The sequence below is a fragment of the Capsicum annuum genome, chromosome 3, assembly GCF_002878395.1.
Source record: "Capsicum annuum cultivar UCD-10X-F1 chromosome 3, UCD10Xv1.1, whole genome shotgun sequence".
Lineage (NCBI taxonomy): Eukaryota > Viridiplantae > Streptophyta > Magnoliopsida > Solanales > Solanaceae > Capsicum > Capsicum annuum.
In genome coordinates this window covers 52225999-52238586 of record NC_061113.1, presented here as the reverse complement: position 1 = coordinate 52238586, position 12588 = coordinate 52225999, and the positions used below count along the sequence as shown (strand labels likewise).

The window sequence follows — 12588 nt, the reverse complement described above, 5'->3', positions numbered from 1 at the left end:
TATTTGGGATAAAAGTAACTAATTTCTCAATGAGCATTGTATTGCATTTGTGCTTTCAACATTTGTTGCGCTTTAACGCGTGATCTTTTTAGTTGTGTTGCGTTGCCCCTTGTTTTGTACTTGCTTCGACTTTTTTGAATCTTGTGTTGGATTTCTTTGTGGGGGATTTCTTTTCTCTTTTTTTTTGTGGGGAATTTTGCTTCTTTTGAAGTCGTTTTTTTCATTTTGTTCATTTGGAACAGCGTATCCTTTGCATTTTGCGTCTTTGATCTTGAACCTTCGTCTTTAATTTGCGCGTATTTAGTGCACTTAAGGAGGTAGGGCCAAGAAAGGGATAGTGCATGTAAGCACTTAAAAAAGGTATAGGCTCAGATACGATTGTCCAAAGAAAAAGTTTTAGGATCAAAAGGGGAAATGCTAGGGATCAATGTCATTTGGTAGGCTGTAAAAGGCTCAACCGGCCCAAAGAAGGCCTACGGTCCTTTCCTAAATTAAGTGCAACTCAGAATTTTGCCTCAACGAACATTAAAGCCAAGTTCTAGATCAACAATATAATGCAACGAATTAAACTTTTGGGAGGTTTTGAACGAGGTGGTAAGAGGCGTACCTAGTTCAGAGATGATTTTCATAGGAGGGGATTTTAATGGGCACATCGGGTCTCTGCCGATGGGTTATGATGATATGCATGGAGGTTTCGGGTTCGGGGATAGAAATGTTGAGGGAGCTGCTCTTTTAGATTTTGTGAGGGCCTTTGGGTTAGTGGTAATGAATTCCAACTTTCCAAAGAAGGAGGAGCATCTGGTTACTTTTTGTAGTAGGCTAGCCAAGACTCAAATTGACATTTTGCTGCTTAGGAAGGGAGATAGAGCAATGTGTAAGGATTGTAAGGCTATCCCGAGTGAGAATCTTGTGACCCAGCATAGACTTCTAGTGATAAAATTGGGTATCAAGAAGGGCAAGAAGAGACGGGGTGGGGAGGGCCATCCTAGAGTTAGGTGGGGTGGACTGACTCCAGCTAGTGCCTTGGAGATAGGGGCGAAGTTGGAAGGGATGGGGGTTTGGGAGGATAGCAGGGACGTAGATAGTATGTGGGATAGGACTGCGGGATGCATCAAAGAATCTGCTAAAGAAGTGTTGGGTATCTCGAGGGGCTGGTCGGGCCGATATCGAGGGGATTGGTGGTGGAATGAAGATGTTAAGAAGAAGGTGGAGATGAAGAAGACGGCTTATGTTAAATTGGTGGAGAGTAAGGATGAAGAGGAGAAACAGGTTAGTATGGAGGACTATAAGTTAGCTAAGAAGGAGGCTAAGTTAGCAGTTACAGCTGCTAAGACAACAACTTTTGAGAGTTTGTATACGGGGTTAGAGGAGAAAGGCAGGGAAAAGAGGTTGTTTAGGATTGCCAAGGCTAGGGAACGAAAGGGTCGGGATCTAGATCAAGTAAAGTGCATTAAGGGGGGAAGATGGTAGAGTATTGGTGGAGGACGCCCTTATTACGAAAAGATGGCAGTCGTATTTTCATAAACTCTTGAATGACGAGGAGGACAGAGGTGTTGTGCTAGGGGAGTTGGATCATACCGGGGAGTGTTGCAATTTCGGCTATTGTCGACGTTTTAAAGTAGAGGATGTCAGCGAGGCTATTCGCAAGATGCGAAGGGGCAGGGCGACGGGGCCCGGCAAGATTTCAGTGGATTTTTGGAAGTTTTCTAGCGTGGCTGGGTTAAGGTGGCTGACCAACTTGTTTAACAGCATTTTCAAATCCGTGAAGATGCTTGAGGAATGGAGATGGAGCACGATGATTCCTCTATACAAGAACAAGGGTGACATTCAGAGTTGCAACAACTACCGGGGTATTAAGTTGTTGAGTCACACGATGAAGATTTGGGAGAGAGTGGTGGAGCGGAGGTTGAGAAAAATTGTGTCTATTTTGGAGAATCAATTTGGATTTATGTCTGGTCGCTCGACGACAGAGGCAATTCACCTTGTGCGAAGACTGGTAGAGCAGTATAGAGAGAGGAAGAGAGATCTTCACATGGTACTTATTAACTTGGAAAAGGCGTATGACAAGGTCCCTAGGGAGATTCTTTGGAGATGCTTGGAGGTGAGGGAGGTTCCTGTGGCGTACATTAGAGCTATTAAGGATATGCATGAGGGGGCGAAGACTCGAGTAAGGACGGTGGGAGGAAATTCTGAGCATTTTTCGATCTTGACAGGGTTGCATCAGGTATCGGCTCTTAGTCCGTTCTTATTTTCCATGGTGATGGATGTGCTGACGTGGAGTTTACAAGGTGAGGTGCCTTGGTGTATGTTTTTTGTGGACGATGTAGTTTTGATTGATGAGTCGCGGCAAGGTGTTAATGGTAAGTTGGAGGTTTGGAGACAAACTTTGGAGTCTAAAGGTTTCATATTGAGTAGGAACGAGACGAAGCATTTGGAGTGCAAGTTTAGTGACTCGAGGCAAGAGGAAGAGGTGGTGGTGAAGTTGGATTCTCAAGCAGTTTGCAAGAGGGATAGTTTTAAGTATCTTGGGTCTACGATCCAGGGAAATGAAGAGATAGATGAGGATATCTCGCACCGTATTGGGGCAGGTTGGATAAAATGGAGGCTCGCTTCAGGGATTTTATGCGATAAGAAGGTGTCTCCCAAGTTTAAAGGCAAATTATATAGAGTTGCAGTCTGGCCGGCTATGTTGTACGGAGCGGAGTATTGGCCAGTTAAGACTTCCCATATCCAAAAGTTGAAGGTGGCGGAAATGAGGATGTTGTGTTGGATATGTGGTCTTACAAGGGCTGACAGGGTTAGGAATGAGATTATTCGGGAGAAGGTGAGAGTGGCATCGGTGGAGGAAAAAATGCGGAAAGTGAGGTAGAGATGGTTTGGTCATGTGATGAGGAGGGGCACGGATGCCCCAGTTCGTAGGTATGAGAGACTAGCGTTAGATGGTTTCAAGCGGGGTAGGGTAGACCGAAGAAATACTGGAAAGAAGTGATTAGACGTGACATGGATTAGTTACGTCTCACTGAGGAAATAACCCTGGATAGGAAGGTTTGGAGATAAAACACTAGGATAGAGGGATAAGGTGGGTGGATGAATCGTAGTCCATAGTTAGGAGAGTTTTGGTGTCTTTTGTTTGGTATTGTACATTACTTTTGTGGATGTTGTATCTATGTTAGTTTTATCATGTTTCATGCTTTGAATATTTTTGTATATTGTACTGTGTCTTGAGTCGGGGGTCTATCGAAAACAGCCTCCCTACTTCTTTAGAGGTAGTGGTATGGACTGCGTACATTCTACCCTTCCCAGACCCCACTAGGTGGGAATATACTGGGTTTGTTGTTGTTGTTGTAATTAAACTAACGCTAAACACACAATGCACAAGAAACGACGAGGTTGGTTTCGTTCTTGTCTTAGATGTATGCAAGAGAATTTTCAGGCATCATTAAGGTGTGATAAAAGGTACCAAGAGAATCTATGGTTTACCATGAAATATGTCATTTACATCATACCAGTTTGTTCTTTTGCATGCACACTCCTAACTGTATTGGTACTAATCAAGTCAAAATTTTATTATTTTTCTAAAAGAATGGGATCAAATCCATATAAGGGTTGCCTACATATCTTGTGAAAACAATAATCAGGTCTGCGTAGTTTAAGCAAATTTACAAATTTGTATGTGCAATGTATGATTATAAAAAAATTGATGATCATTCATAAAAATAATATGAAAGACGATTAAGAAAGAACTGCTTTTAGCATTAAAATTGTTCTGATCAAATAATCAAAACAATGGATGTAAAGCATGGGGAGAGCTTTGACACAACTTCAGTATGCTGACAAGATTAAAAAAGTCAAACATTGAAGGAATTATGACATTATTTCGCTGCAGTTGGAAGGATTATTATAACTGAAAAAAAATTTGAATTCTTGTTTTTGAAAGTGAGGATCGATATGCCATAAATTTAATAGTTTACGACATTTAAAAGAAGAAGTTAGATATTCTTGCACAAAAAATAGGTAAAAATCTGGAGGTAGGCTAGCTAGACCCTAATGTTATTGAGATTGGAATTTTGAGGAGCTATTGATTTGTGCTCTTGAAGATTTTTAGAGAACGTCTTTGAACTTTTCAAGAAAATTGCCCTAACTTGAATACCGAAGAAATTATTTTGAAATAGTGAAGAAACCGAACTTTAATGCAGGGTTGCCTACGTATCTTGTCAGGATAAGAATCAGGTTTAAACGTAGTTCAAATCTATACGCAACTAGTGGTGATATTGATAAGGTGTATTTTTTAACTGATTAACCATGGAAACAAAGATTAGGTTACACCTTCCCACAAAAGAATAAATAATTTAGAACAAATAAATATGTACAAACACAATAATCCTTCAAATATGAACAAAGACTATAATAATTGTCTCGTGAATTGTCAATCCTTCGAACATAAAGTTGACTAATGATGCATACGCCTAAAAAGGTGTTGTTTTAGCTCTATCCTATGTTCGACTAAGAGTGGGTTTGCTAGACCTGTGGTTCTCGAGCGGACTACTCGAGTGAGAAAGCTACACGGGCACACAGAATAGGCTTCGGACACTCTGCGTATATGCCAACTCTCCTAAAATTTAGGATTTTGAAATAAATTTGCGGATGCGCAAAACACACCACACGTGTATGTATGATTGTGTCATCTTTTCCAAAGGGAAAAAATATGAACGGAATGTCAGTTTATATAAAGCAATAAATAAATAAATAAGTTATACAAAACAAATAACAATTTATGCCACACAAACAAGATAAATCAAGACAATTAAAAAGAAACAAATAATAAAGTAGAAAAATATAAATATTTACCTAAATCTGTAATGGTTAGAACCTTGCATCCCCAACAAAGTCGCCAAACTGTTATATCCAACCTAACTGTATAAACGAGTATGACATTTATGACTCTAAAAGAATTGATTTTTATACAGAATCGCCACCTAATTTTTAAGAAAAAAAATAAGAAACCTATTTATTTGTTTAATAAATATGAATTTGCTTAATCTACAAAACCAGTTTGAATTCTAGGTAAGTATTCAAATTATTTCGAAGAAAAGGAATTAGGCATCCTTCAGAATCCACAAATGTGGTTTCCAACCAGACTTAGATTTATTAAAAGATGAAGGAAAAACTTCGATGTTTATAAATATAAATATAAAAATGGGTTTATTAAAAGATGAAGGAAAAACTTTGATGTTTATAAATATAAATATAAAAATGCATATTAAAATAATCTACATTTAAACTATGTATAAATATATATGTATCGTAAATAATATGAACGTAAGAATATAGAAAGACATGTATGAAAATGAGAAGAAAGTATTTTTAATTTTGTTTGATTTAATATCTAAATTAATTTAATTCTTAATTGTATAAATATTACGGCCTAAGTTTGCCTAAAAGCAGGATGAAGTTTGTTTGTATAAATAAAGAACATTCCCGTCCAACGCCTCGAAAAATAAAATTTTACTATGATAGTATTTGTATAAATATAAAAATATAAAAATACAAATATAAAATTCAAGGTCTTCTTTACATGCTATTCCCGATGAGTATTCTCAATAACCTGTATAAACACTTGTAATAACAATGTCAGTAACAAATAAATAGTAATAACATAAATTATAAAGGTACATGTACATATATTTATTTAAAAATATAATTTTGTTAAAAAGTGGGCTGATATAAAGTTTTTTTAAAAGAATTTATAAAGATCCATCATTACTCGAAATTATTTATTTTATTACGTATTTGTATACGAAATATCCATTTTTTTATTTGCTAAGGCCTCGAAAATCAACGGAGAGTTTCTTCATCGATCAAATATATTTCCAAACACAAAATTATATAAAATCAACTAAAAATAATGTAAAATAATATGCAAAAAAAAAAAAAATTACAAACAACAGTAGTCAAATGAAACAAAAACACAATAGCACAACTTGCCGAACAAAATTTTTGGAAGTGGATGAAATATATTCAAATAAATCAAGAACAATCAAATATAAATAAAATAAAGTAACTAATAAATCAAGGACAATCAAATATAAATAAAATAAAGTAACTAAGGCGCAAAAAATAAAGATGCATACCAATACTACCTAAAATCATTGAAAAATAAACAGAAAAAGACAGATTACACGTGTCATTTAAAACACGCATCAATATCAAATGAATCAAGAACACATATTTAAGTGATCATATAATCAAGTAAAATAATAGCAAGTCAATGGAAAAAAATTTAAATTTAAACAATACTAAATCAGTCCACAAATAATAATAATAATAATAAAGAGACAGAGAAAGATAATAGCATAAAGCAAAAGTGATAAAATTATGAAAGAAAGCAGTCGAGTGGCAGAGGTCATCACAGTTTTATCAAAATAATCCAAAATTTGTCAAAAAGAATGTAAGTTCCGAGCTGATTTATCTTCGAACAAAAGACAAAAAAAAAAAAATTAACAAACTTAGTCCGTTAACACAGTAACAATATCCAGATAGAACAAAATAACGATACAAGAGTATACAAGCTAACAAACAGATTTCAACAAAGAAAAATATTTCCCGGTCAGATCTGGTTGCAACAATGGAAAAAGGGAGGCGCTGCTTCCACGGATTTCACCGAAGCAACACCAAAAAATTCGAAAGCCAAACAGATCTGCAAAGAATAGTTTTTATTAAAAAATGCAGGTAAAGGGAGAAAATACAGTAGTGATAGTAGGCTGGTCAGCGATGAGGGCAAAGAGGGAAAGGGTGGCGATGGCAGTGAGACCCGTGGAAGCTCCAACGACAGTGGTGGAAACACGGGTGGAATGGGCTGCTGGCTTGTCTGGTTGGATGCTCCTCTGGTGGATGTTGAGGCGGTGGTGGCAGCTGGTGGTGCTGAAGCGGAGAGAGAAAACGGGGGATTGGGTGCGGTAACGGCTCCGGTCGATTTTGTTGGCGACAGTGAAGGAGAAGGAGAGAGGGAAGAGGAGAGAGAGGGGCAGCGACTGGTGGTGCTCCGCCTGTCAGGCTGTCGGAGATGGTGAGAGAGAGAATGGGGAGGTATGTGTGTCTGTGTGCATGTGCGTTTGTGTATGCACTGTGAGGTTAAAAATAATTACCCTCTTATTATTATTTATAATAAGGAGGAATTCATTTTTTTATCCAAAAAAAAAATAATAAACTACCTCTTCTTGTCTCTTTAATACTCTCTCCATTTAAAAAAGAATGACTTATTTTATTTTTAATCCATTTTAGAAAGAATGATCTCTTTTTTTTTTTTGTAATACTTTAATTTCAACTTTTCATATGATATATTTAGGACCACAAGATTAAAGGATATTTTGGTGCATTCGACACAACTTTAATTTAAGGCCACAAGATTCAAAAATCTTTTTTATTTTCTTAAATTTTGTGTCAAATCAAAGTAGGTCATCATTTTTAAACGAAGAGAGTAAATGATTTAAGTTACTACATATTATCCCATGGGTCTTACACCCTTTTAACCAATGTGTAAAGATTATTTATTCAACGAATGAAAGCATTAACCTATCATCTCAAATGTCACTTTTTAAAAAGTGATCAGATTTTGATTTGACTGATTTGTTGCTCCATGTATCAAAATAATTAAGTCGAAATTATCGTTTGCAGACAATATTAAATAACGTATAAAAATATGAATGTCGATATATAATTATAGAAAAATGCAAATAACAAATATAATAAAATTATCCAAAAAAATATATTATACTATAAACAATTAAAATTATAATGTACGGTAAAAAAATTACAGTGCTATGTTATATACGCATGCAAATGACTGTACAAGAAATTAAAATGATAATAAACTGACAAAAATTTTAAAATTTATGAAATTAAGAATAATTATCAATAAATTATGCAAAGTTAAAATATGACAATAAATTGATAAAAATTTTAAAATAATGATGATTATTACTCCCTCGTTTAAAAAAGAATGATCAACTTTGACTTGACACAAAGTTTAAGAAAATGAAGAAGACTTTTTAATCTTGTGGCCTTAAATTAAAGTTGTGTCAAATGTATCAAAATGCCCTTTAATCTTGTGGTTCTAAACATGCTATGTGGAAAATTGAAATTAAAGTATTGCCAAAAAAAGAAAGGGGTCATTCTTTTTTTAAACAGACTAAAAAGAAAAGTAGGTCATTCTTTTTTAAACGAAGGGAATAATAATTTATTAACAATTGTAAAAAATATACGACAAATTGCATTTTATGTCATTTAATGATCAGGGAGCCTGAATGCGTTAATTTTATGTTTGGAGAGATAAAATTGGGTATCAACACTACCCAATTAACATTGTCCAAGGTGTGAAGGGTAGTCATTAGAGGGATTACCCCAGTTTCTTGCAGTTTTCTCTAGAAGTCAAAAGCATTGGGACATTGGAAGAAAATATGCTTAGAGGTTGTGGTGTCCAGGTTGCAGTAAGAGCATTCGGGGTCTATGTACAACCCTATTTGACTGAGGTAAGCATTGGTGGGGATTCTTCCATAGGTGAAAATTCAAAGGAAAGTCTTAATCTTATTGGGTGTGTTAGCTTTCCATATTTCATTGAAGACTCTTAGATCAATGTTGAGAGAGGTATTCATAAATTGAGCAATGGCATCATAGATACTACTAGTGAATTTTTCATCACTGATTAGTTTCTAGTATGGATGATCATCTCTGGTGCTCAAGGGAAGGGGTTTAGAGTGAAGAATGATTTCACAATGTTTCCAAGTATCTGGATGGATAGTTTTGACAAATCCCATATTCCGTGGTGATCTATTCAACTTTGATGTTTTCTTCCCTCAATCTTAGAGGGCTATAGATGTGGTGCCTAATAGGGTTAGTATGAGGTATCAATGAGTTATAGAAGAATTTGTCTTTGTTACCCTTATGGATGGACCAAGCTATCCCCCTACCACAATCTTTCCATCCTGATAATTTTCCAATTTCTAGAGACCCAAGTCCTACCATTACTGTTTCTTCTTTGTTTTTGGTATTTAGAAATTAAGACTTTTACCCAAAGAGAGTTTGGGTTTTTGAAGAGTCTCCAAGCCAGGTTAGCATGCATAGCCCTATTTCTGTGTTCAACATTGTAAAGTCCTAGACCCCCTTCGAATTTGCTTCTTGCAATGATGTCCTAGCTTACAAGGTGAAGTTTCTTTTTTCCAGCATTACTTCCCCACGAAGTTCCTTTGAATTCTATCAATAATCTCAATAGTTTTTGGGGGAAGCTTAAGGTATTGCATGACATCAATGGGCATACTGCTCAAGGTGGATTTAGCAAGAATAGTTTTGTTTGTCATGTTAAGCATGTGGGTTTTCCAGCATACTAGTTTATTATTCATGTTGTTAATGATGTACTGGAAGAAAGCACGGATGGGCTTGTGATTCAGGATGGAAAAGCCAAAATAGTTTTTAAAGGTATCTCCTCTCTTGATGTTGAGGATGATGGAGCATTCATGGGCTAGACTGTTGCTGTAATTTTTAGAGAAGATGACTTTAGACTTAGCATAGTTGATTCTTTATCCTGAGATATTACTAACGTAATTAAGGGGCTAGATGATGGTTTTGCAGTTTTTGAGGTCAGCTTGGGCAAAAAGGGTGAGGTCATCAGCAAACAAGAGGTGAGAAATTTTGGGCCCACTGGTAGTGATTTTGATGGGGTACCAAGTCTTTTAGAGTACAGTTTCATTGATGATCCTGGAGAGTCTTTCCATATACAGGATGAAAAGGTAAAGTGAAATGGGGTCTCTCTATTTTATGCCTCTGGTGGATTTAAAAAAAGGGGATGGTTTGCCATTAATGAGGATGGAAATAAAGGAAGTGGTCGCACATGACATGATAAGGTTAGTGAGGTTCTTGGGGAAATTGAAGTAGAGAAGGGTGCATGGATGAAGGACCATTCAAGCCTATGAAAGGATTTTTCTAGATCTATTTTCAAGATCACGTTGGCCTTCTTCCCTCTCATTTTCCTAAAGTAACTGATACATTGTCTGTAGCCCTCTAGTTGGCTAAGCAGCTAGCTTGATTAGGTCCAATGAGAAGGTCTAGGTAAGGTTCGATCCTACTGAGTATGATTTTAGTAATGAGCTTGTCGGAGAAGTTACAGAGCCTAATAGGTCTGAAATTCCTAATTGATGTGGCATTATGGCATTTAGGAATGAGACAGAGAAATGTGGTGTTGGCCTCCTTAGGAATGCAATTGTCTTTAGAGACTTTGTGAAAATATTTTATGGTCTTCTTACCCACAAAATTCCAATAATTTTTTGAAGAATAAAGGGTGGAGCCCATTTGGTCCAGGGGCTTTCATGGGATGGAAAATACTAAGAGCTTTGGTAATTTTACTATCTCTTAGGGGGTTGCCAACAAGCTCTTAGTCTCCTTAAAGAGGGAAGTGATGTTATTTCTAGACTAGGGTTTTGTACCACTTGGAGTTACTGTGTTCAGTGGTATAGAGAGTGTTAAGGAAGTTGGCTATGTGATTGATAATTTCTTCCTCTCCCTGTATGAGGTTTCTAGTAACATCTTTTAGGGAGAGGATTTAGTTTTTTCTCCTTTTGTTGAGGGTGGCTGTATGGAAAAATTTAGTTTTTGCATTACACTCACTGAGCCAGTTTATTTTGGATTTGTTTTTTTTCAGAAATCCTGCTTATACTGGAGAGTGAGGTTGTACTTCTCTAGCACCTCATTTTCCAAGTTATGGAGAAAATTTCTATAAGGGTAGTGTTTGGATTTATGAATGTCATTAAGTCGGGCTAGGAGTCTTTTAAGCTTATGGAAGATATTACCAAAGACATTGGTATTCCATTATTTGGCTTCAGTCTGGAAGTATTTGATAGAGCACAAAAGATCTTGAGTTCATGAGTAACAACAAATGCATAGTAATTTATAACTTTATCCTTTGCAGTAGTAGGTTTCTAAACATCTTGAGTATTAACACCCAAGGATGAGGTGTAGTCGACGTGATTTTTTATCCACGCCCCAAAAATAGTTTACCTTGAATGCACGATGACTAAAATAGAAACTCTTTCCAGGTTTAGGATCTTTCTGTAATTGCTATGGTGTCATCAGTAAACAGAGGAGAAGTAGGATGAAAACAAATTAAAATAAATAGAGAGCAAACAAATTTGCAAAATAAATCTATAATATCATGTCCTCTAAATCACACCGAAAAGAAACAAAATTTAAGTACCATCATTCAAGTTTACGATAAAAAATTTCAATGAAAAAGCAAATTTAAAGCCATAATCGCACAAAGAAATAAAGTTCATCTCTGAAACCATTAGACCTAAAAGTAGAGATATCACCAAATAGAACATATAACTACGAAATTGATAAAGCCTGTAAAAGAATGGATAAATAATCAAAGAGAAATTCACATTGAAGTAGGAAACATCATTGTCTAGATAACAAAAAAAATAAATTGCAGCAAGAAGAAACTATGAATAACAAAATCGAAGGCAGACACAATATCAAACAGATGAAGAGAACTCCAAATTAATCAATGGAATTGTATAATAGAGCAATTATTAAAGAGAACTCACACAAATGTTCAAAATTACAACCTTCAAAGAGTAAATCGCTTTACCCAAACTTTGAGATAGATATGTGAAGATGAGCTGGAAAACACACAAAAATATTCTCGTGTGTGTTTGTCACGTTAAGATTTAGGATGAATGCTTGAAAGGCATGCAAGTTGCAATACAGAAAAATACTATGAAAAGTCTATAATATCCCTAATTGAAGTGACCAATGTAACCCTGAGGAAGCAAACTGGCAGGACAACCTCTTCATGCCTGCTTTAGGCTTTTTTTATATATTATAAATATAAATATAATTATAAATATAAATAAATATAAATAAATAAATTGTAGCATGTACTTGTAGACAGATAAAATTTGTTGGATCAAATTCATAGAAAATTTGGATTGAATTCATATTTGTTTGGGTTGAAATTAGTTTGAGCTGTACAAAGTTAATAAGTTCATTAAATTAAATTCAAGGTCCATCTTGAAATCCAAACTCATACCACGAGTCAAGTGACGTAGCATCCTAGTCAAATTAAAGACCAACAAGCCAAGACCAAATATTTAAATGGCGTGGCAAGCCAAGTCAAGTTCAACAACCAATGAATCATCATCAAGTATCCCAAATAACATATTTTTGGCCAATCACAAGCAACCTTATCACACACCATTTGTGATAAGCTTGATAACTTGATGGACCAATCAAAATGAGGAAGAAGAGATTATTTACAATTAGACTGTCTACCCCTTACAACTATAAATAAGAGGGTTACATAATTTTTCTGAGGTTATGCTGCCAGCGTTGGAGCAAGTCGCAACATCAATTGCACAACTCTTCAAAGGAATAGTCAACAGAGTTCTTCCCAAGATCAACCTAAAACAAAGAAGTGTTGTACGACGTCTCTGGAGATCAAACACATCTCAAGGAAGTCTGAATCATCCTATATTCGAGAAACACGTTACGTAAGACCCTCGAATCACAAAAAAGCTAAGGAGGGAAGAATCAAGAGAA

General features: G+C 35.7%; 1 protein-coding gene across 1 annotated transcript; it reads left to right on the top strand.

Annotated features, from left to right (window-relative positions):
* The first annotated feature begins 618 nt into the window (after positions 1–618).
* On the top strand, positions 619–7070 carry LOC124896654. Its single transcript, XM_047408292.1, has 4 exons — positions 619–1269; positions 1511–1762; positions 2225–2288; positions 6730–7070. The coding sequence occupies exons 1-4, from the start codon at positions 619–621 to the stop codon at positions 7068–7070; spliced, it is 1308 nt and encodes a 435-aa protein (XP_047264248.1).
* The last annotated feature ends 5518 nt before the right edge of the window (positions 7071–12588 follow it).